This window comes from Saimiri boliviensis, chromosome 4 (genome assembly GCF_048565385.1).
Source record: "Saimiri boliviensis isolate mSaiBol1 chromosome 4, mSaiBol1.pri, whole genome shotgun sequence".
NCBI classification, from domain to species: Eukaryota; Metazoa; Chordata; class Mammalia; order Primates; family Cebidae; genus Saimiri; species Saimiri boliviensis.
The window spans coordinates 155,733,014-155,760,476 of record NC_133452.1 but is presented as its reverse complement, the minus strand read 5'-3'; the positions used below and the strand labels follow the sequence as shown (position 1 = coordinate 155,760,476).

At 41.0% G+C, this 27,463-nt stretch overlaps 1 protein-coding gene across 8 annotated transcripts in view; it reads left to right on the top strand.

Annotated features, from left to right (window-relative positions):
- KIF13A (kinesin family member 13A) overlaps positions 1 to 25,634 on the top strand; it is a 226,989-nt gene extending 201,355 nt beyond the window's left edge. For 2 of the 8 annotated variants that reach the window (XM_074398480.1, XM_074398479.1), the window contains 11 exons: positions 1,491 to 1,615; positions 1,890 to 2,066; positions 2,804 to 2,896; positions 3,362 to 3,514; positions 5,101 to 5,178; positions 8,597 to 8,644; positions 10,380 to 10,485; positions 12,205 to 12,356; positions 13,052 to 13,156; positions 19,219 to 20,010; positions 23,869 to 25,634. In XM_074398480.1, the coding sequence (XP_074254581.1) occupies positions 1,491 to 1,615; positions 1,890 to 2,066; positions 2,804 to 2,896; positions 3,362 to 3,514; positions 5,101 to 5,178; positions 8,597 to 8,644; positions 10,380 to 10,485; positions 12,205 to 12,356; positions 13,052 to 13,156; positions 19,219 to 20,010; positions 23,869 to 23,889 (1,850 nt within the window). In that variant the 3' untranslated portion in view covers positions 23,890 to 25,634. Of the gene's footprint in view, positions 1 to 1,490; positions 1,616 to 1,889; positions 2,067 to 2,803; positions 2,897 to 3,361; positions 3,515 to 5,100; positions 5,179 to 8,596; positions 8,645 to 10,379; positions 10,486 to 12,204; positions 12,357 to 13,051; positions 13,157 to 13,481; positions 13,524 to 19,218; positions 22,215 to 23,868 lie in introns of those variants that run through there. The other 6 variants (XM_074398485.1, XM_074398482.1, XM_074398481.1 and 3 more) reach the window with 5 other exon arrangements.
- Positions 25,635 to 27,463: the final 1,829 nt, after the last annotated feature.

Below are 27,463 nucleotides of genomic sequence, written 5' to 3'. Positions count from 1 at the left end.
AAATGTATGCCTCATAAGATAGTGATTTTCCTGTCATGGGAGGTATGTAAACAAAGACTGGTTGACTATTTACAGAGGTTTGTGAAGGGCGAACCCCATATTGGATAGGACATTGGGACGCTGGAAGAAGATAATCTTCCTATTTCTCCCAAGTACTCAGAACTTTGATTCTAAATTGATAATTTAACTGCTAAAATCTCTAATTTATGGTAAGTTATTAGGTAGGACAACAAATGTAACAACAGTTTACGGGAGGAATTGACATCAGAAAGCAACAAAATTATAAGGTTTTTTGTTTTTTGTTTTTGAGAGTATCGCTCTGTCACCCAGGCCTCACTGCAACCTCCACCTCCTGGGTTCAAGCACTTCTCTGCCTCAGCCTCCCAAGTAGCTGGAACTACAGGCACCTGTCACCGTGCCTGGCTAATTTTTGTATTTATAGTAGATACGGGGTTTCCCCATCTTGGCCAGGCTGGTCTTAAACTCCTGACCTTGTGATCCACCCTCCTTGGCCTCCCAAAATGCTAGGATTACAAGCATGAGCCACCACACCAGGCCTCTAAGATTTGTTTAATGAACATACTTGCTCCTGGGACAACAATGGAATATATTCATTCCATCTTATAGGAGACTCACAAGGCAACTTTTTGGCTGCTATCATTTGTTGTTGTTGTTGTTGGGTTTTTTTTTTTGTTTGATTTGGTTTGTTGTTGTTGTTGTTTTTGTTGTTGTTTAGTAGAGATGAGGTTTCACCATCTTGACCAGCCTAGTCTTGAACTCCTGACTTCATGATCCACCTGCCTTGGCCTCCCAAAGTGCTGGGATTACAGGCATGAGCCACTGTACCCAGCCAACTCATATTGTATTTTTAAAGAATAAAAGCTGTGGAGCACAATGGGCTCATGCCTGTAATACCAGGGCTTTGGGAGGCCAAGGCAGAAGGACTGCGTGAGTCCAGGAGTTGGAGAGCAGCCTGAGCAACAAAGCTAGACTCCATGCCTACAAAAAAATTTTACAAACTAGTCAGGCCTAGCGGTATGTACTAGCTACTCAGGCTGAGGCAGGAGATCTTGAGCCCAGGAGTTGAAAGCTACAGTGAGCTATGATCAGGCCTCAGCAACTCCAGCCTCAGCAACAGAGCCAGACCTTGTCTCAAAAAAAAAAAAAAAGCCAAGTACAGTGGTTCACACCTGTAATCCCAGCACTTTGGGAAGCCAAGGCAAGAAGATTGATTGAGCCTAGGAGTTAAAGACCAGACTGGACAACATAGTAAGACCTCATCTCTATTAAAAAACAATTTTTTAAAAAAGAAAAAAAAAATGTTGTTGAGTCTTGGCGTCTCTGTTTCAAATGCAGGTTAAGGAATGGAAGAAAAAATTAAACGTGTCGTGTGTTAACTTCAACTGTTAAAAGCATATATTTAAATTTTTGATGTTTACTTAAAAACTGACTTACCCCTGCTGTTTTTTCCGTGCCCTGGATGTGGTTAGCGGATGACCTCAGTGCCAATGAGCAGCTCGTAGGCCCCCATGCATCCGGAGTGAACTCCATCCTGCCCAAGGAGCATGGCAGCCAGTTTTTCTACCTGCCCATCATAAAACACAGTGATGATGAGGTAATTAACCCCCAAGTTTCTCTTAAAGGGCTTCAGATTAACACACAAGCCTTATGGGCCTGTTTTCCCAGTAAACTGCTGTGGTTTGCCTTGGGGAAAAAGACTGGGTACTTTAAAAAATAGAACATTGGTGCTGCTGTTCAAAAAAGGTGAGGCAAGAAATCTGTTTGATTACAGTGAGTTGAATTTATTTTCTTTCTCTTGTATACCCTGTAAAACTGCTACGCCTGACTTGTGTCTTATTTCCATCTCCCCCTCATTCCCGGACTCTTAGGTTTCAGTCACAGCCTCTTGGGATTCCTCGGTGCATGATTCTGTTCACTTGAATAGGGTCACACCACAGAATGAAAGGATTTACCTAATTGTGAAAACCACAGTCCAGCTCAGCCACCCGGCTGCTATGGAGCTAGTATTACGAAAACGGATTGCCGCCAATATTTACAACAAGCAGGTAATAACAAGGCCTGATTCTGCCATTCTGGCTCTAAGCTCCAACTTTTTGCCCTCTCTCTATCACAAAGCAGTGTTCTGTGGTGCTAATGCAGGGGATGTGCAAAATGTGACCATCCTGGCCAAGTTATAGTCCGATTCTCATTTATCCAAGATAGTGGGCAATAGGATAGCAGAGACAGCGTCATCCAGTAAGGGCATTTTCACCTTGACTGATTGGAGACGTATAATCCTAACAGGCAGTGGAGCTGTGGTATTTCACTGGTTGAAAAATAGAAAAACTGAAGCTGAGGGATTAAGTGCCAGATCCAAGCAGGTGAATGAGAAAACCGGGGCAAGAGGCAGACTCCAAACAAGTCCCTATCCTGCTGCTTTGATGGATCCTATCTCAGAGGTGCTGTCAGTGAAACTGATCCTTTCCAGTGTTGTGTGGCCTCTCAGGAATGACTGATTAAACCCTGGAGAGATCAAAGGAAGGCAGCAGATGGGAGAGAGAAGCAACCACAGAAACCCTGAACATGCTGCAGATTCTATAGTCTAATTCCCAGCTAACAGCTGGACGTTAGTACCCCTTGGGATTGGAGATAGGTATTCTTAGCTTCAGTTCTTTCCTCTTATGCTGGGTATTGTGCATATCAAAAACATAGTAATTCATAATGCTTTTACAATTTGTAAAATACAAAATAACTTACATTTGTCATATAGCTTAATTCAGCTTTTTTTTTTTTTTTTAACCAGAGTTTCACACAGAGTTTGAAGAGGAGAATATCCCTGAAAAATATAGTTTATTCCTGTGGTGTAACTTATGAAATAGTGTCCAATATACCAAAGGTAAAATATATGCTACTTTTTAAAATGGCAGTATATAAATAATGGAGAATGTGTTCATTCTGCAGACTTCTTTTTTTTTTTTTTTTTTTTTTTGAGACGGAGTTTCACTCTTGTTACCCAGGCTGGAGTGCAATGGCGTGGTCTCAGCTCACTGCAACCTCCGCCTCTGGGTTCAAGCAATTCTCCTGCCTCAGCCTCCTGAGTAGTTGGGACTACAGGCACGTGCCACCATGCCCAGCTAATTTTTTCTATTTTCAGAGACGGGGTTTCACCATGTTGACCAGGATGGTCTCGATCTCTCGACCTCGTGATCTACCCGCCTCGGCCTCCCAAAGTGCTGGGATTACAGGCTTGAGCCCACCGCACCCAGCTCATTCTCCAGACTTCTAAAACATTTTCTCACCACACTTCGGAAGAAAACATTGTTCACATCAAAGTATTGTCATTTCCATCCTGTCCTATTAGGCAACTGAGGAGATAGAGGACCGGGAAACGCTGGCCCTCCTGGCAGCAAGGAGTGAAAACGAAGGCACGTCAGACGGGGAGACGTACATTGAGAAGTACACTCGGGGTGTGCTGCAGGTGGAAAACATTCTGAGTCTTGAACGGCTCCGGCAGGCAAGTAACTGAATATCTGGACCAAGGATGAAATCACCAGCCTTCACCCATAATGGACAGACGTGAATCTATTTACCAAATACTAAATCTGTCAGAGAAGGAGCACTTGAGTAGCCATCTCTTTGAAAGGATTCTGGCAAAACAGTAATAAAAATAATGACTGACTTTTACTGAATACTTCCTATTTGCCAAACACTGAGCCTGAGTAATATAGATATATTATTTTATTTAATCTTTAAGATAACCCCCTGAGATAAGTACTGTTGAAATCCCCATTTTCAGATGAGAAAATTGAGGCTGACAGAAGTTAGCTCACTCACTCATGGTTATGCAGCTAGAAAGAGGTTCAAAGTCAGATGTAAAGCCAAATAGTCTGACTCCAAAGCCCATATGCTTAATCACAGACTATTATTATCTCCGTAGTTTTTAGACCTGAGTTAACTTTTGAGGTGACAACAGGACATTCAAGTGAAAATAATCCACGAAGTAATGCAATTATAAGACGACATATGTCATTTCATAGGAGCGACAGCTGACATAATGGAGGGTGTGTATTGATTAATAGGAGGAATGTGATTGGCGTCTGTCAGAAAAATCTTCCCTTAATGGAAATCCCACCTGAATTGCTGCATGAGTAAAATACAAACAGCATCACACTTCGTTGTCATTTTGCAAGTGAGATAATAGAGTTAGCGGTCTCTCTTCTACATTTCCTCTGTCCACCTGTTTAAAAATTTCACAACATAAATGTCTTTCATTCTGCTGTTTTCCTGGTTTATTTTGTTTGTTTGTTTGTTTGTTTATTTTTGAGACAGAGTCTTGTTCTGTCACCCAGGCTGAAGTGCAGTGGCGCAATCCCAGCTCACTGCAACCTCTGCCTCCCAGGTTCAAGCAGTTCTCATGCCTCAGCCTTCCAGGTAGCTGGAACCACAGGCACCCGCCACCATGCCCAGCTAGTTTTTGTATTTTTTAGTAGTGATGGGGTTTCACCATTTTGGCTGGCAGGTCTCAAACTCCTGTCTCAATTGATCCACCTGCTTCAGTCTCCCAAAGTGCTGGGATTCAGACATGAACCACCACACCCTGCAGTTTTATTTATCTTTAAAAAAATGTTTTTGATAAATTGTTAAGCAAATAATAAGTGGGTAAAATAATATTCCAGTTATATAAATGTATGTGTATGTAGGACTGAAGTAGTCTGTACTTAAATCTATAAATAAACATATGTTACTTTTATAAATAGAATAAAAAATAAAGTATTGGCCAGGTGCAGTGGCTCACGCCTGTAATCCTAGCACTTTGGAAGGACATTGCCTGAGCTCAGGAGTTTGAGACCAGCCTGGGTAACATGGTGAAACCCCGTCTCTACTAAAATACAAAAACAAATTAGCCAGGCATGGTGGCATGCACCTGTAGTCCCAGCTACTTGGGAGACTGAGGCAGGAGAATTGCTTGAAACTGGGAGGCAGAGGTTGCAGTGAGCCAAGATTGCACGACTGCACTCTCCAGCCTGGGCAACAGAGCCGAGACTCCATCTCTGGTAGGAAAAAAAAAAAGGTATTATTTTCAAATTATTGTGTTTACAGGCTGTCTCGGTCAAAGAAGCCCTTTCCACCAAAGCCCGGCACATTCGGAGGAGCCTCAGTACACCAAATGTTCATAATGTAAGTGCCTCCTGCCAAGGATCTGCTCCTGTGTGACACATCTCAGGATCTGGGCTGGGGGAAGGTGGAGTTCATACAGTGGCAGGAGAGCTTATGGCAGTGGTGTGGGCATCCCAAAGTGTGGCCTACTTCTCTGAACCAGGGACGCATACCAGGAAGCACAGTTGTTTAAGACCAAGCCATTTGTTCAGTCTTATAAATTCCCATTCAGCAAGTTATCTCCTTGAAAGAAGTTCCTTAAGATATAAATTGAGTTTAGTTGGTTAGAGATGGTGGAGTCAGCTAAGAATCCTGGCAGCCGAGTCTGTAGGTGCTGGCTGTTCCAGGGTCAGTTTTTGTGCCCGTTCTAGCTCCCCTGGTGGAGCTGAGTCTGCCGCCATCAGTGTGATAAGAAGTCAGCCACTGCATGTAGTCACTCTGGAAGTCCCTACTTATTCCTTTGACCATTTTGATTATTTTTCTCAACCAATTCGTCTAGAAAATCCAATTGACAGAAACGGCTTCTAGCAGGGGCAAAACTGTCACAGACAGATAGGACAGATCACTGCATGGACCACTTCAAAGCAGCCACTTCCCAGAAGCAGCTGAGTGGAAGTAAGATCTTTCCAAGGAAAAACACAGCCTTTCTGTTCTCCAGAATTGCCAGAAAATTATTTAAACCATAGTGAACATTTACAAGAATTGTCCTATAGTGGGTTACAGAGCAAATCCCAGTAATCATTATCACATAGGTTACTTCTTCTGACCACAATGCATTTATTAGAAATAGATGAGAGACTCATAAAGTTGTAAATTGGAAAAACCCTTTTCATGAACTCAGCTGTCATAGAAGAAATTATAAAGGAAATTGGGATGTATTTAAAACTAAATAAGAATTAAAATGATACATAGATCAACGTTTGTGAGATGCAGTTAAAGTGGTACTTAGATAGAAATTATTCACCCTAAATTCCCTATAATTCTGTATAAAACAATACCAGACCGTAGAAAAAAAATGAGAGGGTGAGGGCTACTATTAGGAAATTTATATTGCTTATATTAAAAAGTAGAGTAAAAACAATTAGGTAAACATCTAGCTTAAAAAGTAAAGAAAAACTGTTTATGAAGTAATCTTAAAAAATATATATGTATATATGTTTTTAATCTGAATCTGATCAAGACTTTAGAGAGGTTTGCTGGAGGCGACGAGTTTGAGACCAGCCTCGGCAACATAGTAAGGCCCCATCTCTACAAAAATTTTTTTTTTTTTTTTTTTTTTTTGAGACGGAGTTTCGCTCTTGTTACCCAGGCTGGAGTGCAATGGCGCGATCTCGGCTCACCGCAACCTCCGCCTCCTGGGTTCAGGCAATTCTCCTGCCTCAGCCTCCTGAGTAGCTGGGATTACAGGCACGCGCCACCATGCCCAGCTAATTTTTTGTATTTTTAGTAGAGACGGGGTTTCACCATGTTGACCAGGATGGTCTCGATCTCTTGACCTCGTGATCCACCCGCCTCGGCCTCCCAAAGTGCTGGGATTACAGGCTTGAGCCACCGCGCCCGGCCAAAAATATTTTTTAAATAGCCAGATGTGGTGGCACGCACTTGTAGTCCCACTCAGGAGACTGACACAGGAGAATCACTAGCGCCCAGGAGTTCAAAGTTACAGTGAGCTATGATCACACCACTGCACTCCAGCCTGGATGATCGAGCAAGACCCTGTCTCTTTAAAAAAAAAAAAAAAGAGAGAGAGAGAGACTCTAAACTACTAATATTTAGAGGACAGAGGAAAATGTTAAATGATGCCACAGGGATTTAATCAGCACAATTCAGACCATGGGAAACAATACATAACAAATGACCTAGCTTTTCAAAATAGATTCAAATTTAATTGTTTTTATAACAAATAAAATTTCAAAAGGGAAAACTCAGATTCAAAGAGACCTAAGCGGTGTATCAACCAATTGCAATATATGAGCTATTTTCATCTTGATTCAAAGTAAACTGTGAAGTTAAACGTTTATGAGACATTTGAGCACTGACTATATAATTGATAGTATTTAGGAATCACTTAAATTTTTCAGATGTGATAATGGTATTGTGGTTATCATTTTTTAAAAGGGAAAGGGAGTTCCTTATCTTTTAGAGATTCATAGAGATTTATAGATAAAATTGTTTAAATTTAGGGGGAAAAATCAAAATACATTCAAATTAAGAAAGACAGAAATATTAGAGCAGAAATATAGCCAGGCACAGTGACTCATGCCTGTAATCCGAGCACTTTGGGAGGCTGAGGCGGGTGGACCTGAGGTTAGGAGTTCAAGACCAGCCTGACCAACGTGGTGAAACCCTGTTTCTACTGAAAAATATAAAAATTAGCCAGGCATGGTGGCTAATCCCAGCTACTCAGGAGGCTGAGGCAGGAGAATCGCTTGAGCCCAGGAAGCAGAGGTTGCAGTGAGCCAAGATCATTACATTCCAGCCTGGGCAACAGAGCAAGACTCCATCTCAGAAAAAAAAAAAAAAGAAATATAAATTCAAATAAAGAAGGGAATAGTGAATATTAGAACAGAGGTATGTGAAATGAAAACAAATGATCAATAAAGCTGAAAATCAGCTTGTTTGAAAAGACTAGTCACATGACCTGACTTCTAGTTAGGATTGATTGGGGAAGAAAAGAAAATATGAGAGAAGATACAAATATTACTGGGAACTAAAAGGAGGCTATTAGTCTAGAAAGAGCAGAAATTTAGACATCATAAGAGTAAACTATGAATAATGTTATGCCAATAAATGTAAAAGCTTAAATAAAATGGAAATTTCCTGTAAAGACTGAATCGAGAACAAATAAGAAACCTAAATACAGCTATCAACAAAAAGGACTAAACTAAAATAATGATTATGCTCATTGATGAGAATTCACAGTATCAAAAACTTGGTATGTCCTTAAGCTAATCTATAAATTCTCAGCAGAATTTTTTGTAAGATTTGATAAGTTGATTCTAAAACCTGTATGGAAAAGCAGTCAAAATATATTCATACCTTATGTACAACCCAGAGATTTCATGCCTTAGATACATACTCTAGAGATTCTCATACAAGTCATATTTAAAACTAAATGATACTAAAAATAGTACACATATCAATACTTGATTAGACTATTGAATAAGACCATATATAGTAAGGTATCACTCATACAAAGTATGAAATATGCAAAATAATATTAACTATTGGTTATGAGTATATACACCATATAATTATATAAAACTTGTGTGGGAATAATAAACTCCAAATTGAGGGTAGTCACTACTCCTGGAGAGGGAAGAAAGAAGACGAGAAGAATGAATAATATAGGCTTCAACTGTGACATTGTTTCTTTATATAAAAAGAAACTTATATTAAATATATTGACCACGTTGATAAAACCATTCTTCTCTTAAAGGTCTCTTCCAGCCGACCAGACCTTTCTGGCTTTGATGAAGATGATAAGGTATGCACCTATGAGCATGGTTAGGTTTTTAGCAGAATCTCAGTCTGGAAAGTTATGGGATCTTCATGTTTTTAAAATCTCTAGGGCTTACTTGGTTGATCCTGTCAGTTTAAAAAGAAAAAGGGCTGGGCACTGTGGCTCACATTTGTAATCCCAACACTTGGGGAGGCTGAGGTGGGCAGATCACCTGAGGTCAGGAGTTTGAGATCACCCTGGCCAACATGGAGAAACCCCATCTTTACTAAAAATGCAAAATTAGCCAGGAGTAGTGGTGCATACCTGTAGTCCCAGCTACTCAGGCAGCTGAGGCAGGAGAATCGCTTAAACCTGCAAGGTGGAGGCCACAGTCAAAATCACGCCATTGCACTTCAGCCTGAGCAACAAGAGCAAAACTTCATCTCAAAAAAAGAAAAAGAAAAATATCTGGGCTTCCCATCTTAGTCATAAGCAGATAGTTCTTTCCACAGCTCCATTTCCAAGTTCAAATACTTGATGTGAAATTGCTGTGCACTTATTTATTTATTTATTTTTTTTTTTTTTTGAGATGGAGTTTCTGTCTTGTTGCCCAGGCTGGAGTGCAGTGACAGAATTTCAGCTCACTGAGCTCACTGCAATCTCTCCTCTCAGGTTCAAGTGATTCTCCTGCCTCAGCCTCCCGAGTAGCTGGGATTATAGGCATTTGCCACCACACCTGTCTAATTTTGTATTTTTAGTAGAGACGGAGTTTCACCACGTTAGCCAGTCTGGTCTTGAACTCCTGACGTCAGGTGATTCACCCATCCCAGCCTCCCAAAGTGGTGTGATTACAGGTTTGAGCCACCGTATTTAGCCAATTTCTATGCACTTCCAGTATTACATTGTTACCTACCATGATAGATTCCATACTAGGACAGTACCACATAATTGAATAGATATCTGTGTGTTTATTGGTCTAACTCTGATTGGAAAAGGTGTTATATTCACCATAGCATAATCAAAATTATTTCAAATGGGTAAAACAGGGATTTTAAAATTAAGGACGAATTGCAACATTATCTTACTCAACAAATATTTCTTGAATACATATTATATATGCGTTACTGTGCTAGAGACCGTGGATGATCCAAAAGGTATAAGCACAGATTTATGTCCTTAAAAAGTTTAAAATGTAGTCTTCAGTGGCAGTCAACTCCTGAGAAGTTGAAAGAAGGTTAAATAAGCTCATAGGATATGCCAGAGTTTTCTCTGTTTGGTATATCAGTACCTGATGCCTATCTCAAACTTTTAAATCTCAAGTATAGGTAGAGTAACCACACTGCCAAATTTGCCTGGGACGGTCCCAGCTGTGCCTGCTACCCAGGCAGAATTACTAATGGAACAGATGTCTTCTGAGAGTGTTTCAGTTTGCTCATTAAATTATCAAGTCATTATGGATATATGCCAAATTGCTCAAAGTGGCTGCCTCTCGGGAGGGAGGAAGATGAATGGGACCAAAAGATTAAACTGCATTTGTAATAATTTTATTAAATCTTGAGCAAACATAATAAAATGTTGACGCTTATGCACTCCGGGTATACCTTGGTTAAGACAGTATTTGTTATAATATTCAGGCCTTTCCTGTATATTTGAAATATTTCGTAATAAAAATAAAGAACAGTATATACTGCCATTGAAAAATAGAAGAAACTCCAACCTGGGTTTTATTTCTTGTTATAGAGTGACTCAATTACAGTTAGCCTATATTTTTACCTTGTAGGGTTGGCCAGAGAACCAGTTAGACATGTCTGACTACAGCTCCAGTTACCAAGATGTAGCATGTTATGGAACTTTACCCAGGGATTCTCCTCGAAGAAATAAAGAAGGTAATGGTGAGATTATTTTGCAGTGATATTTCTTTGTAATTACTTAGAAAATGCATGAAAAAAATTCTTTCATTAATGGCATATAATGAGATATGAAGCTAATACTATAATTAACTAGATGAATTCAAAGCTGTCTTTTTGAGTGGAACCTATTACATTCACTTATTTGATCTATTTTTGTTTTGTATCCAACATACCACCCAAATAATCGTAGGCTTTTTGTATATCACTTTAGAACTTCCAAATCATCTTTCATACATCATTTTCTGACTTTGAAGTCCAGTTTTGAGCACATACAAATCATATTATTTTCCACGAGAAGAATGTCCAGTTCTGTAATGTTTGTGTACCTAAAGGAATTTTTACAAGAACATGACTTTGATTCGTAAAGCAGTTTTCAAAAATGATACCCAAATGAGTCTGATTCATGGTAATATTACTACCTAAATTACATAGTCTACCAGTGCCTTAAGGGGAATAGTATTCTTCAGCTATATAAACCAGTTCTGTTACCTTATACCTTATATTAGTAGGTAAAACATAGGATATATTCGCCATTATGCTAGCAAATTGGAAAGGGAGGAAAGAGGCCAAAGGGGTAAGATGATTCAAACAAAAGAGAAGAATTGTGCTCCCTTAGTCATATAGAGCAGGAAGAAAAAGAGGCTCGCAAGAAAATGTACACAGTATTCATTCATTGAGTATTTACTGAGCCTCAACTTTCTGTGTTAAAATATAACTGTGGAAACAAGAGACATAGAAAATAAGATGTTAATCTAGCTTGACTCCTGGTGATTAAAAAAAGAAAATAAGATGTTAAATGATAAAGTGCCAAAATGAACGTGCAGATATTAATAAGGGCTGTGAGAATTCAGAGAAGTGGAAAATCAGTACGAGCTGAAACTGGTCTGGTTAGTGGCACTGAAGCTGGACCTTGAAAAGAGTGTAGAAAATTTGGTGTCTCATTTTGTTCACATACATTAGCACTTTAGTAACTCTTTGTGACTTCATAAATTTATTCCTGTTCTTGCCTACATCTATTTGATGGTTTTTCTTTGTTTTTGTTTGGTTTGGTTTTTTGTGGGTTGTTTTTTTTTTTTTTTTTTTTGAGATGGAGTTTCGCTCTTGTTACCCAGGCTGGAGTGCAATGGCGCGATCTCGGCTCACCGCAACCTGCGCCTCCTGGGTTCAAGCAATTCTCCTGCCTCAGCCTCCTGAGTAGCTGGGACTACAGGCACATGCCACCATGCCCAGCTAATTTTTGTATTTTTAGTAGAGACAGGGTTTCACCATGTTGACCAGAATGGTCTCGATCTCTTGACCTCGTGATCTACCCGCCTCAGCCTCCCAATTTTTGTGCTTTTTTTGAGACAGGATCTCTCTCTCTTGCCCAGGCTGGGATGCAGTGGCACCATCATAACTCACTGCAGCCTCAACCCCTGGGGCTTAAGCGATCTTGCCTCAGCCTCCTGAGTAGCAAGTACAACAGGGGCACACCACCATGGCTGGCTATTTGTTTTTTGTTTCTTTTTTTTTTACAGTCTGGTCTCCCTATGTTGCACAGGGTGGGTGTACATCTGTTTTCGTGCTTAGCCAACTATTATCCTATGAATTTCATTGTTTTCCCGGATATTCCCATGGCTAGGTCGTTGCCTCAGTTCCTATGTGTTGCTTAAAGTGTGCAACGTCTGTAAACTCATAACTTCTCATCTTCCCCAGGTTGTACATCAGAGACTCCTCATGCCTTAACCATCAGCCCTTTTAAAGCATTCTCTCCTCAGCCGCCAAAGTTTTTCAAGCCCCTAATGCCTGTAAAAGAGGAGCATAAGAAAAGGATAGCCCTTGAAGCGAGGCCTCTTCTAAGCCAGGAGGTAAATGCCTGACTTGTCTGTTATGTGCAGAATAGAGCAGAGTGTGTTGCCTGTGGAGCAGCCATTTGCATTAACAAATAGAGTGCCGCATGTGGATGTGCATGCTCATCACTCCATGGACCCCCCCCCCCCGCCTTCTCGAATTCCTCTTTCTCAAGCATGCAGAGTCATGGTAGAATCTCTTGTTTGTTATTGCTGCTGTGGTTTTATTTCTTTGTGTTGATGACTTTTCAAAGTATTTTTTATGTTTCAAGTGAGAAAGATGTTTTCTAGGTGTTTTGAAAATATTCAAGGCTTTTTTAAAATTATTTTTCTTTTTTGTCTTATTGGAGATTTTCAATTTTGTTTTTTATAGAGAGGGTCTTGCTGTGTTACTCAGGCTAGTCTCAAAGTCCTGGCCTCAATTTATCCTCCTGCCTCAGCCTCCCAGGGCACTGGGATTACAGGCATGAGCCACTGTACCTGGTCAAAAGGCTGTTTTTTAAATAGGACTGATTATGCTTTTTGCCACAGAATGTGCTTATTCCTGTCATATTTCTCCAGTAATTTAACTCTGGCCTGCAGAATTGGCTGCTGCACTACTCACATGTAATAAAGGTGTTAGCATTGCTTTTCTAACTTGCATGTACTTAATGTGTATTTTGGCCGTTGTCGTCTTTTGTGTGTGATGCATCTGTGTGTCTTAACCTTTGCAGAGCATGCCTCCACCTCAGGCACATAACCCTGGCTGCATTGTGCCCTCAGGAAGCAATGGCAGCAGCATGCCAGTAGAACACAATAGCAAACGTGAGAAGAAGATTGTAAGTTCTGGAACCGTTTCTGTCATATTGCCTGGTGGTGGGTTTAAGGCCCTTTCACAGACAATCATTCAAATGCTAGAAGAAGTTAAGACTTGTATTGGGTCTTTGTCTTAAAAAAATTAAAATGTGACCGTTGGTAAAGATATTTTGCATGGATGTGGCCATGACCTACAATTTATTTTAGTTATTTTTTTGCTTAGGATAAGTTTGCTTAGAAAAAGGGAAAAAGGCACTTTGATTGCTTCTGGTCTTTATGAAAGTGTAACAAAGAGATATCTTTAATTAATACCAAAATCTTTCTAATGTGCCTGTACATATTGCCCAGATTCTGAAGTTAATCTACCTAGAGGAATTGCACTTACTTGGAGTAAGTAATCATGCATTTAGCTGTGGATATGTTTGGAAGCTTTTTTATGTTGCCTGATGCTATTGCCGAGATAATTCTGTAGTTAGAGCTTCACTGCAGTCTACCATGACCCTTCATCATCTCACTGTCTAGGGTAACCTTTGTTAATTAGCTGGCAAAATACATTCCCATACATTGGTACCAACCTTGCATTCAGAATGGCTTATGCATATTTTGCCACAGGTAGGTTGAAACTCTACCTGTGAAACCTCATTCCTTAGCACTTGGTTTTAAAATTACAAATTTGAGATACAGTTTTGAAAACACTGCATACCAGGCACCTTAGGTTATGAATTATACCTCAATTAAAAAAAAAAAAAAAAAACCTGTATATTCTCAAGCCTGGAAAGAATTCTGTAATTTTTTTGTCCCAGCTTTTACCTTCCTGTGGCTTCCTAGGCTTTGAAAAGTAAAGCCAGCTTGGGGAGACAGGAGGCTACTTGCTGCTTATGTTGCATCTGATTGTCTCTGTTGGGCAGAGTGCGGGGAGTCTCATTTCCCAGGGACACCATGCCAGACCCATTCCCAAAGCTCATTAGTGTGAGATCTTTTAACAGTTCCTAACGCACACTGTGTGAGAACTAACTGCAGCTTAATCTGGATGTGCGGTTGGCCACCCCCCTGCATGCTTGTAGTGCTGGTGGATCTTCAGAAACAATCTTCTCATTTCTAATATAAGAAGAAACGCACCATTTCCCTCCATTTCTTTATCCCTCTTCACCTCCTCTGCCTTTGGTTTCTCCCCGTCCCTCTGTCCCAAAACTCCATCCTAGTTCCTGATAGAGAAGAGTCCACATAGTAATAGCTGCTCATTCAACTCTCCAAATCTTACTGAGCTGTTCCCCCACTTACCTGACCACCCCCTGCTCTATTAACAAGGGCTGCAGTGTGGGCTAAAAAAGGCCAAATGAGTAGTTTGTTCCCCTGCCAATTCTCGGGCTCTGTGTCTGATTGGATCTGTTTATCGGCATGACACTTACACTGTGCTGCACAGCCACTCAATTTAAACCTATTGTAACAACACATTTTGGTAGAACACACTCAAGAGACTGCTGGATGAGCTTTCTGGGCTGCTCAGCAGGTATTTTCACAGTTCACAGGGCTAGACTCATGTTTTCTTCATGTTCCCTTTAATATTTTAAAATAAAACCCATCTCAGGGCTTTCAGCTAGCAGAGGGCAGGATGGAACCAGATTATCTTGACCCAAGAAGTCTCAAGCAGCAGTTAGACTCTATGACTGAATATACCATAGAGTACAGTAAGGAGGATTTGTTGGTGTTACTGTTCTTGCCAGAGTCTTAATTGAAAAAGCTGTCCTCTACTCTCCATAGGAAACTGGCTTGCTGAGCGTTGTGTACTCAAGAGGTTTTTGGGCTCTTTAATTCATTCCAGATAGCAGTTTTTCAGGGTGTTTTGGTAGAGTTTAAGTGCATTGTTTGTTTGACCTAAGGTTCCTGTTTCTCTTTGGGAAACTTTTTTTTTTCTCTTATAAGTGGGTACAAACTGTTTTCTTCCTCTGTGACTAATTCACGTTCTTTTCTCTTCCACTTTTGAACAATCAGAGCGACTCAGGAGTGCAGACTGATCAAGAGAGTTTGAAAACATTCTTGAGAAGGACAGTATCAAGACATTGTTCCTGTCATTGTTTAACCCACTTAATTACCATAGTAACTTCTGTAATAAAATATAGTCAATATGGCTATGCTTAATTCTTAAAGCAATATTTTGTTTGATCAGTTTGAGAAGACATACAGATGTACTTCATGTCTCATATGAATAAGATAGGGCCAACAATCTACCTTTGGAGTCTATCTTTTTTAAGTCACAAAACATAGAGAATAGCCTAAAGTCAGTGATTGTTCCTAGTATCCACATGACCCTTCTCTTAGGTCTTGCATAGATAGCATGTGGTTTATTCCTCTCGTTTACAGAAGAAACAAAGGGTTAGAATTGTTGAGCAACTCGCTCAAGGTCTTACAGTTAATAAGAGCGTAAGACCAAAGAGCCCCATTCCTCAGCATAATTGAGGGGACTCCAGTGACTCCAGGTGCTTCCAAAGATAGCAGTGTGCCCTGCGGCTGCTCTTCAGACAAAGGGCTTGCTCCTCAGTACCATGGACAGAAGTACTGGAGCCCTTGGCTGGTACAGTTCTGCAGAGACCTCTGGTGAACAGCACAGACATGATTATAATAGAAGTGGAAAGTGCATTAATCAAGTGAAACTCCTTACAAGGAATCACTGCTTTAATGTGGATGTCAATCCCTTTTTTAAAATCAAGGTGTTTTGTCTATAGGTAAATAGCAGCGTAAGTTAAATTCCAAAAATCAAATGAAGACTGTAGCTATAGAGAAGCTGGAGAACTTGACTCCATGCACCACTTTAGGTAGGGTTTTCATTATTTTTGTCCTTAAGACATTGTAGGAAGGTGCTTAGTTTATTCTTCTTTAAGATATAATGAGAAATGGTATTTCTGGTTTAAAAAGTCTAAACCAAACTCCCTCAAAATACGGTTTAAGCCAATTAAATCATCCCTTAATTGGCAATAACTCGCAATCTCCTTTTAAGTATTGGAAAATGTTTAATCTCTGCTAAATTTTCCTTTTTCTGGAATAAGCTGTCCCTACTGTTTCCACCTTTTCCTTTGGGATTTTGGGTCTTTTTCCCCACTGTGAACTGCTACCTATTTGAACTTAATCTCTTGGGGCTTTATAGATTCTTAGTTTTATTAATGTCACTCTAATCCTTTAGGAATAATTTATTATCTTTGATAAGTTTACAACTCTTTCTGCTGAGTAAATTCATGATTACATATTTCATTCAGCAAAATTATATTTTAGGATAACAGGCCTTTCCTTGGTCTTGAGAAGAAATAACTTTAAACATATAAAAGACCCCAGATTGCTAATTCTCATCTTTAAATTTGATTTTCCTTGCAATAAATAACTTTAGTAATTAATTATAGTAAATAGTAATTTAGTCATTAATTGCATCATATATGCTTAGACTTGGAGAATTGTGTTTCTTTGCCAGCTTAAATCAAAAGGAAATAGAAGAGATACAAACACTTGAAATTTAATTTTTGGCCAGATGAGGTGGCTCACGCCTGTAATCCTAGCACTTTGGAAGTCTGAGGTCAGGAGTTCGAGACAAGCCTGGCCAACATGGTGAAACCCCATTTCTACTAAAAATACAAAAATTAGCCAGTCATGGTGGCAGGTGCCTGTAATCCCAGCTACTCGAGAGGCTGAGGTAGGAGAATTGCTTGAACCAGGAGGCAGAAGTTACAATGAGCTGAGATCACACCATTGCACTCTAGCCTGGGCAACAAGAGTTAGACTTCGTCTCCAAAAAAAAAAAAAGAAAGAAAGAAAGAAAAAAGAAATTTAGTTTTGAGTCTAAACATGACAAGTAGAGAATATAGAAAATATAGGCAAAGGATACTGGTTCAGACAATTCTATTCAGTCTTTGTTCCTTCACCAACATTTCTCCAAACCAGGGAAAGAATGCTTCCCCCCCCCCCCCACTTTTTTGACAATGCTACTTAATTTAGAATGCAGATTAAGATAAGATGGAAATAGATTAGTGTCTCCAAAAATTTTATTTTTCCAATTTCAGGAACTTTATCACTAATATTTGATATTCACCTTTGATTAATAGCTAAAGAATTAAGATCACCAATTCCTTTACACATTTATATTCAGTGACATTTTTAGAACTTAGTTATAAAAACTAAATTTTTTAAAAGCTGAAAAGCATTTAAGAGAGTATTAAACTGCCGGGCACGGTGGCTTACACCTGTAATCCCAGCACTTTGGGAGGTCGAGGCAGGCAGATCACGAGGTTAGGAGATCGAGACCATCCTAGCTAAGACGGTGAAGCCCCGTCCCTACTAAAAATACAAAAATTAGCCAGGTGTGGTAGCATGCACCTGTAGTTCCAGCTACTTGGGAGGCTGAGGCAGGAGAATAGCTCGAACCCAGGAGGCTGAGATTGCAGTGAGCCAAGATTGCGCCACTGCAATCCAGCCTGGATGACAGAGCGAGACTCCGTCTCAAAAAAAAAAAAGAAGTATTAAAATATTTTTGAGGTATGTAGAATCTTGAAATGCAAAAGAAAATACTACTGTTCATCTAAAAAGATGAAAGTTATGTTCATTTGTAAACAAGTATTTGCCATGCTTTGAAGATGTTGCCCCCTCCCTACCTCAATTAAAATGCAAATTTATGGGTGGGGTAAAGTGGCTCAGACCTGTAATCCCTGCTACTCAGGATGCTGAGATTGGAAAATTGCTTGAGCCCAGGTGTTTGAGCTACAGTGAGCTGCAATTGCACTACGCCACGCCAACCTGAGTGACAGAGTGGACCCCTGTCTGTAAAAAAATAAATAAATAAAAGTAAATAAATCTTAAAATAAATAATATGCAAACTTAGTGAATAGGGCTGATGTTTTGGTTTCAGGTCTTTACATGCATCTAGTTGTTCTAATTGTAGATATTTTAAACCAGATGACCAATGAAAGAAAGCTATTTTTGAGGTACTAAGTTTTCCTGTAAATGAAATTTTTATCCATCCATGCAGGATTGTTCTAAGAGCAAGAGTGCAAAGTTGTAATTCTCTGAGGGAGGGAGCATGCCTTCTTTTGCTCACCGTTGCTTTTTCCAAGTTCTTACGATGATGGCTGGCATGTAGTGGATGCTCAGTGTGTATTTGTTGAATAAAAGACACATTTAAAAAGGAATATTTACGATTTCGTTAGGTGCTTCTGAGGTCAATTACAAATGGCTAGAGAGTTAAATCGTTTATTTTATTTGGACATAAAATATCCACTTTTTTTTTTTTTTTGCCAAAAATAAAGGAACCATTCATTTGGAGAGAGACTAGGGAGTTGGTGACACCCACTTTTGCAAGGATTTACCGATTGTTATGAACAGAGTTTGAAAACTATTTTATAAAGGAGATTTTCATTTAAACTTTACCATGCCTTCTTCACCTTCTAGCCATACCCTCTACTCATACTTCCCAAAAATCCTAGAAGACAGTGAGTGTCAGATAAATTGTTAGTATTTTATTGCCTTACAATATTTAGTATAATATAAAAGTGTGTCTTGAAATTACGTTTTTTGCCCTTTCGCAGTTGGGTTCTTTGTTTAACTCCCCTTTCCCCCATAAAATAGCTGAGAAATTTTTACAAATTACCTTAACTACCTGTACTTTGCTTTTCAAGGTGAAGATTCTAAAGACAAATGGAGTGGCTCTTCTCTGCCTCTGCCTGTTTCTCTGCTCATTTAATGAGAAAAGAGAAAACATCACAACTAAAAACTGATTCTGAATAACTAATAAAATGTCCAATGCACTTCAGTTCCATCCTTTCTCTTAAACCAGGGAAGGAATGATTTCTAATTAGCACTGAGTGAACCTAGAACTAAATACCCTTCATATTAGATGACAAGGGGTTTATATTTGCAGGTCTCTGAGAATACTGATATACCTTTATCTGCAGTAGGTGACATGATCTGGCCAGATTTGGAAAGACAGAAAGAAAACACTGAACACCATGTGAATGTGAATGCCTTTAATCGCCAAGCATTTAAAACTTGTCTCAGCAGTACAGTCACTACAAGGAGCTAATGACTGACTTTTGCTTTCCTTCTGTAGGACTCTGAGGAGGAAGAAAATGAGCTGGAAGCTATTAACAGGAAGCTGATAAGTTCACAGACTTATGTGCCTGTGGAGTTTGCTGATTTCAGTGTTTACAATGCCAGCTTGGAGAACAGGGAATGGTTTTCCTCAAAAGTAGATCTGTCAAACTCACGGGTCTTGGAGAAAGAAGTGTCCCGTAGCCCTACCACCAGCAGTATTACCAGTGGCTACTTTTCCCACAGTGCCTCCAATGCCACCCTGTCTGATATGGTGGTCCCTTCTAGCGACAGCTCAGATCAGCTGGCCCTTCAGACAAAGGACGCAGACTCCACCGAGCACTCTACACCATCACTTGTGCATGATTTCAGGCCGTCCTCAAACAAAGAGTTAACAGAAGTCGAAAAAGTCTTGGTAAAGGACAAGATAATTATGGTGCCACTCAAGGAAAACAGTGCCTTAGCCAAAGGGAGCCCATCATCCCAAAGCATCCCTGAGAAAAACTCCAGATCGCTGTGCAGGACTGGCTCATGTGCAGAACTAGATGTCTGCCCCAGCAAAAGCAGCCAGCCAGCCAGGGGATTCTGCCCCAGGGAGGTGACGGTAGAACACACCACCAACGTCCTTGAGGACCATTCTTTCACAGAGTTTATGGGGGTGTCAGAGGGAAAAGATTTTGACGGTTTGACATATTCTTCTGCTGGAGAGCTTTCGAGTAGGAAGAACCTACCAAATAAAACAGGCAGCAAGACCGTCTCAGATGGGCTCCACCACCCCAGCCAGCTGCATTCCAAGTTAGAGAATGACCAGGTAATCATTCCAGAGGAAGCCCTTTGGGTTCTGTGCTGTCAGTGAGTATGTCTAACTGTATACAAACCCAGAGGCTCTTCACTGCAACGACTTGGTAGTAAAGATTCATCCAGATGTTTCTGACAGCAAAGATAAGCCCACAGAGAAGCAGGCTCACTTCCTGCACAGCTGGCTCTGTTGAAGAGCAAGTCTGCCTTGGGAACTAGAATGCAATTTTGAAATTATCGGACCAGTGGATTTTTTTTACCTGGCATATGGGTTGGTGTTGAATTAAGTGTTCAGATGGATAAGGATCAAGCTCATATCCATCCCCTGAGATGTTCAGTTACTGGCTTTCCCAAAGTATTCTGGTAGCACCTATCATATTTCATCAAATCGGTGATTCCTTTCATTACTGTATGATCCATTATTTTATGTATCATTAAGAAAAAATACTGCCAATTAAACTTTATAATACAAACAGTTATAAGACACACCTCAATTTCAGAGATGTTAAAATGAGAAAAACATATATATTGTAGAACTGGAAAAAGACAGTCCTTTGTTGCCCATAGGTGGAAAAGTGCTTTGGGGAGGTATAGGCAAATTTCGCCAGCAGTTCAGGTTTGGGCTTTGGAAGTAACTCAGGTTAGTTTATAATTTTGGTTAATTTTCTTTTTTCTTTCTTTTTTTTTTTGAGACAGGAGTCTTGCTCTCACTCTGTCACCCAGGCTACAGTGCAGTGTCAGGATCTTGGCTCACAGCAACCTCTACCTTCCTGGCTCAAGCAATCCTCCTGCCTCAGCCTCTCCTGTAGCTAGGACTACAGGCACGCACCACCACACCTGGCTAATTTTTTTTATTTTCACCATGTTGCCAGGCTGGTCTCAAACTTCTGACCTCAGGAGATCCATTCACCTCCCAAAGTGCTGGGATTACAGGCATGAGCCACCACACCTGGCCAGTACATGTTGCTTAATTTTCATATGGGAACAAAATGAGTTTTTGCTACTATTGCTAAGGAAAATTGCAAATTATATAAATGAGGGATGTTCTGCTTCTGAGCATTCTGCTCTGAAGTACCACCAACTGTAAGAGGTATGGAAGAAGAGTCATGGCTTAGCACAGTAAAGAACTGACAGAGCTAGAAAGAGGCTTGGTGAAAGTAAGATAATCATGCTGCCACTCTATCCCTTTGTTTTGCTGAGCAAGTTATTCCATCGATGTGGCTTTTTGCCCCAATGCTTTTGCCCCTGCTTTCCATACCAGCTCTTGAAATTTCAGTGCAGGCCAGGCGCGGTGGCTCAAGCCTGTAATCCCAGCACTTTGGGAGGCTGAGGTGGGTGGATCACGAGGTCAAGAAATCGAGACCATCCTGGTCAACATGGTGAAACCCTGTCTCTACTAAAGATACAGGAAATTAGCTGGTCATGGTGGCACGTGCCTGTAATCCCAGCTACTCAGGAGGCTGAGGCAGGAGAATTGCCTGAACCCAGGAGGCAGAGGTTGCGGTGAGCCGAGATTGCGCCATTGCACTCCAGCCTGGGTAACAAGAGCGAAACTCCGTCTCAAAAAAAAAAAAATTTCAGTGCACAGTCATTTATACAGCATACTCATTACTGAACTGCCAAAACCTAAACAGTCATCTCTGACAAGAAGAAAAAGACTTCCTTCCCCAACGTAAGAATAATGATAGTCACTCACCACTGTTCTTGCAAGCAATGCATGCATTTGTTTAGGTCCTCAACTTCCTTCACATGGATTAAAGCAGAAGCTGCATGGTATACATCAGCTTTTCAGTCCTTGTTCGTCACGAAGGCCAGTGTCAAAGACTCGTTGATTATTTACTGTAAGGTTAGGTTTGCGTCTCAAACCTAAAGGTGCTACAAACTCTAGGGGCACAGAGCGTGTGGCAGAGGGTGCCTCTTGAAAATACAAATTCATGGCTGGGCTCAGCGGCTCATGCCTGTAATCCCAGCACTTGTGGAGGCTGAGGCAGTTAGATTGCCAGAGGTCAGGAGTTCAAGACCAGCCTGGCTAACATGGTGAAACCTCATCTCTTCCAAAAATACAAAAATTAGCCAGGCATGGTGCCACATGCTTATAGTCCCAGCTACTTGGGAAGCTGAGGCAGGAGAATCACCTGAACCCAGGAGGCAGAGGTAGCAATGAGCCAAGATTGCGCCACTGCACTCTAGCTTGGGCAACAGAACGATTCCGTTTAAAAAAAAAAAAAAAAAAGGCCGGGCGCGGTGGCTCAAGCCTGTAATCCCAGCACTTTGGGAGGCTGAGGCGGGTGGATCACGAGGTCAAGAGATCGAGACCAGCCTGGTCAACATGGTGAAACCCCGTCTCTACTAAAAATACAAAAAATTAGCTGGGCATGGTGGCGTGTGCCTGTAATCCCAGCTACTCAGGAGGCTGAGGCAGGAGAATTGCCTGAACCCAGGAGGCGGAGGTTGCGGTGAGCCGAGATTGTGCCATTGCACTCCAGCCTGGGTTAACAAGAGCGAAACTCCGTCTCAAAAAAAAAAAAAAAAAAAATTCAAATTCACCTGGGCTTGGTGGCTTGCGCCTGTAGTTCCAGCTGTTCTGGAAGCTGAAGCAGGATCATCATTTGAGCCCAGGAGCTCAAGACCAGTCTGGACAACAGAGTAAGATCCTGTCTCTGTTTATTTAATTTTTATTTTTAAAAATTAAATAAAAAAATTTAAAATTCAAATTCCCAGGAGTCACTGCCCTCCAGCCCTAAGATTTTGCTTTATACAGTGTGCATCAGGGGAAATAAGGTATTCACAGACCCTTCTTTCCTCCCCATCCCCTTCCACCCCCATAGAGTAATAGGAGACAGGGCATCTGAGGGCCACACTGTAGGAAGCACTGCCCATGGAAGACGGAAGAGGGGCAACAACCCCATTCTTGCCTAGATTATTTAGGACCCAATGAGAAAAGGTAAGGATTGGAAAGTTTCCAGAATAGCGTGTTCCTGCCAAAGACCATGGTTTAAAATGAAATTTACAAACGTGGTTATATCAAAATAATGGGATTATGGAGATTTTTCTCCATTAAAGAGTTTTTGGATACAGGGCACAGTGGCTCATGCCTGTAGTCCCAGCACTTTGGAGGCCAGGGCAGGAGGATCACTTAAGCCCAGGAGTTTGACACCATCCTGGGCAACATAACAAGACCTTGTCTCTACAAAAATTAAAAATATTTTTGACTTAATGTTTTTGTTACATTGGTTTCAATAATTTGTTTTGACGGTTTACAATTTTTTCTGAGAACTCTAAGTTGGACTTTTGTTCAAACCCCTGAAATGATTTAGATTGCACATATAGAAGTAACCTTTTTTTTCTTTTTTGAGATGGAGTGTCTCTCTGTCACCCAGGCTGGAGTGCAATGGTGCGATCTGGGCTCATTGCAACCTCAGCCTCCCTGGTTCAAGCAATTCTCCTGTCTCAGTGTCCTGAGTAGCTGGGATTACAGGCACAGGCCACCACGCCTGACTAATTTTTTGTATTTTTAGTAGAGAAGGGGTTTCACCATGTTCCCCAGGCTGGTTTCAAACTTCTGAGCTCAGGCAATCCACCTGCCTTGGCCTCCCAAAGTGCTAGGATTACAAGCGTGAGCCACCGTACCCAACCTCTTTTTTTAACTTTTACTTTGGGTGTTGCTATCATTACTTTTCCTAGAAACATCACCTCAGGGCTTCTACAGTGTGAATTCCAGCAGTGGATTCCGTAATAAAACCAATCCTGTGAATCCCTTTAGGAAGTGCTCCTTTCTCGTAGTGGGTGTGGAATGGGCTGAGATGGGGTGCTGTGGGTGGGGTGGCAGGTAGGGATGAGAAGCATGAACTCACCAGCTTCTGCATTCCAGGGAGACACGACCTCGAGGTAGGAGCAGCAAGCACCCCCTCCTCGGGCCACAGCTTGGCGTCTTTGTTCACCTGGTCATCTTGGGCAAGCACCAGCTCCATCTTTAAAACATGCTGCCATCCGGCTGGACCTCAGACCAGAAGCTGGAGAAGCCACGCCGGGCACTTCCTGGGCACCTCCTTTCCCCCTCCCAGTGGGAGAAGCAGCACTTTGTCACTTGGGTGAATCAACAGCCTCTGCTTTTTCCAGAAAGCAAGAGAACTGAAAATCCTGGATTAGCTAAGTGACAGTATTTTTGTTTGCACTTACTACACACCTCCACTGTATAGAAACCTCTACAGACTCCAACAGACTGTTCTTGTACAATTTTAATCAGTTCTTACTATAGAATCTGGAGTCAGTGCTCTAATCTGTTTTTTATAAATAATATATATTATGTATATGAAACGTGTATCTATAGTATGTCTGGAGACAGACAGGGCTACACACTAAAATGCAGATAAAGGTGATTTGTAGAAAATTATAAGGTACTGGACTTTGTTACAAAGCAACTTGGGCGATCTCTTATACATGAGCAGATGAAAAATATTTTATTGCCTAAGAATGAGCTTGCAAATCCCTCTTTGCAGAAAAGGTTATAGAATGCTGTTCTTTATAACCAAAGAACTTACATAAGACAACATTTTTGCTGTCCACTCTTTTGTGTGAACATGTATGTTTGACTGTGAGTTTGGTGCCATAATTCCCTTGGCTACCAAGCCACGTGCTGCCGTTCCCTGTCCTCTGTTTCATAAGCACACTGAGAAATCTCACAGCTATATTCTTTGGTCTTCCACCTGCCCCACCACCTGCTGACTTGACATTGTATTATAACCATTGACAGTGACTGGGGCCCTGACTCCACAGATGCCTGGACCATGGCTCGGCCCAGCCGGGCAGCTGGAATGAAGAGAGCAGTATTACTGTAAGAAAACACAAGGACAGCCAGGAGTCGTGGTGGGGTGGGTGGGGTGGGAGGTGTTGATTTTCATGTGTTTTTGTGTGTGTGGTTCTGTTTTGGATTGGTAGATTTCACTGTGGTGTGATTTTGCTGTCGTTATTTTGCTTGATTCTGGAAAATGCTGAGGAGATGGACTGAGCTATGAAGTTCGGTGTTTCATAATTTACCATGTTTGCAGGAGATGATTGAATACAGGTGACCCTGCTGTCGTGTCTTCATTTGTAAAATCCTCCTGTGAATGGAGACATTGAAGGATTATGTGTATGGAAATTTTTACAGAAGTCCTTTCTGTACCTATTTGTAGATGCCTGTATAATCAGTCTGGATGTACAGCTATAAGTGTGTTCTGAGCGCAAGAGAGAGAGAATGCGTACAGCCTGCTGTACCTTTTTTTCTTTAAGTTCTTCGAGTTGGTAAATGAGTAAGACATTGGAAACCTTAATGAAAAGCTGCTGTTCATGATTTGTGTGTATAGTGAGCTGACTGTAGTATTTTACTATTGTCTGTTTAAAAAAAAAAAAAAAAGAAAAACTGTAATTTATATCCCCTTTCAACTTTATTGTGTTTAATTGGTACAGATTTGTGTGTGTGTGTGTGTGTGTGTGTGTGTGTGTGTGTGTGTGTGTGTAATACAAACTGTGTAATTCAGATTTTAAAACACCAATTGTCTTTAATAACCCTGCCATTAGTTTCACATCTGATGTACCATATTTCTATGTGTGCATGTCTCTGTAGTGTTAAACAATAATAATATCGGCTAGCATTTATTGGGGGTCAACTGTGTACTAGGCACTGTTCCAAACATTTGATATTCATTATCTCATTTAATCCCCGCAGCAACAAACCCATAGGTTATTATGGTCATTAAGTGTTTGACAAGTGGAAAACTGAGGCAGAGAAGTTACTGATGGAGCCTTAGCAAAGCCAGGATCCAGGCCACACTTCTCTTGTCAGTCTCTGTGTTCAGCCTGGTGGCATGTCATGGACAGACGAGCCTCTTGAAGGGAGAACTGGGCACCTCCAGAGGACAGAAGGGTGTGGTGAGTGTCACAAGTTCCAGATGGACCAATCCCATTGTGATGGAGGGGTGGGTATCTGCAGCAGGTAGGACGTGGCGTGTTATCCCTGTTCAGAATGCCCAAATCTTTACAGCAAGTAGCAGTACCCTGCCAACAGTAAAATAGTGGCTAAAGGTAGCTTATCATAAAAATCTTATCTAAAAACAGAATTATTTTTGAATTCTTACAGAATTATTACAGAATCTTTCCAGAAAAATCTCAGCTGTTCACAGTAGCCTTTCTGAAGTTACACAGAATTAGATCTAACTTGTCCTGGACAGAAGGGTGCCCTGTGTAGACTTCCATGAGAGAGGAGAGAAGGGATCCAAAGAAACCCCAAAGCTTATTTGAGTTTTAGAGAATGGGTTTAGGAAGAGGAAGGCAGATATTTCTTTTTTTTTTTTTTGAGACGGAGTTTCGCTCTTGTTACCCAGGCTGGAGTGCAATGGCGCGATCTCGGCTCACCACAACCTCCACCTCCTGGGTTCAAGCAATTCTCCTATCTCAGCCTCCTGAGTAGCTGGGATTACAGGCATGTGCCACCATGCCCAGCTAATTTTTTTGTATTTTTAGGATATTTCATATTTAAATCAAAGATGACAACTATATATATAGTTCAAGAGAAAATGAACAACTCATCATTCCCCTTGCTAGTGTGAGACCACTGGTATTCAGGTCAGTGACATACTCATCTGTTGTTATGACTAAGAACAAACGGGGTTGAGGACATGTTTTATTGGATAGTTAGAGGCATGTATTTCACAGTTATTTCAAAGATACAATAGCACCGGTGTCATTACAGTTGTTGGTAGTTTTTTAGACACACATTTTATCATAACAAAAATACAACCTTGTGTTTCTATGGCACGGACTTAGGGGGAGAATAACTGTTTATAAAAATGCCTTTGGGGTTATGGCTGGAGCTATGTCCACTAGCACAGGCATGGGAGTCATGGGGACCAGCGGCAGCACCCTCATCGTGCCCTCAAGGGTCATTTGGAGCTGCCAGTTTCCCTTCCTGGGGGCCTTTGGGAGTTCAGTGAGAACTGGAAAGAATTCGCTCAAAGGGAAACCAGAAAAGAAGCAGCTCCTTACTTAAAAATTTCATTTTGCCTTGGTTGTCCTTTCATTAAGAAAGAAATTCTGGCCAGGTGCAGTGGCTCACATCTGTAATCCCAGCACTTTGGGAGACCAAGGCAGCTGGATCACCTGAGGTCAGGAGTTTGAGACCAGCCCGGCCAACATGGTGAAATCCCGTCTCTACTAAAAATACAAAAATTAGCTTGGCATGGTGGCGCACGCCTATAGTCCCAGCTATTCGGAAGGTGGAGGCAGGAGAATCACTCAAACCCAGGAGGCGGGGGTTTCAGTGAGCAGAGATCACACCACTGCACTCCAGCCTGGGCGACAGAGTGAGACTCCATCTCAAAAATAAGGAAAAAAAAAAAAAAAAAGATAGTTTCCGTATGTCACATGATTCAAAACAAAAGAATGTAGAGCCTGAAAAAAAATAACAGCCGGGAGTGGCTTCCTTGGGA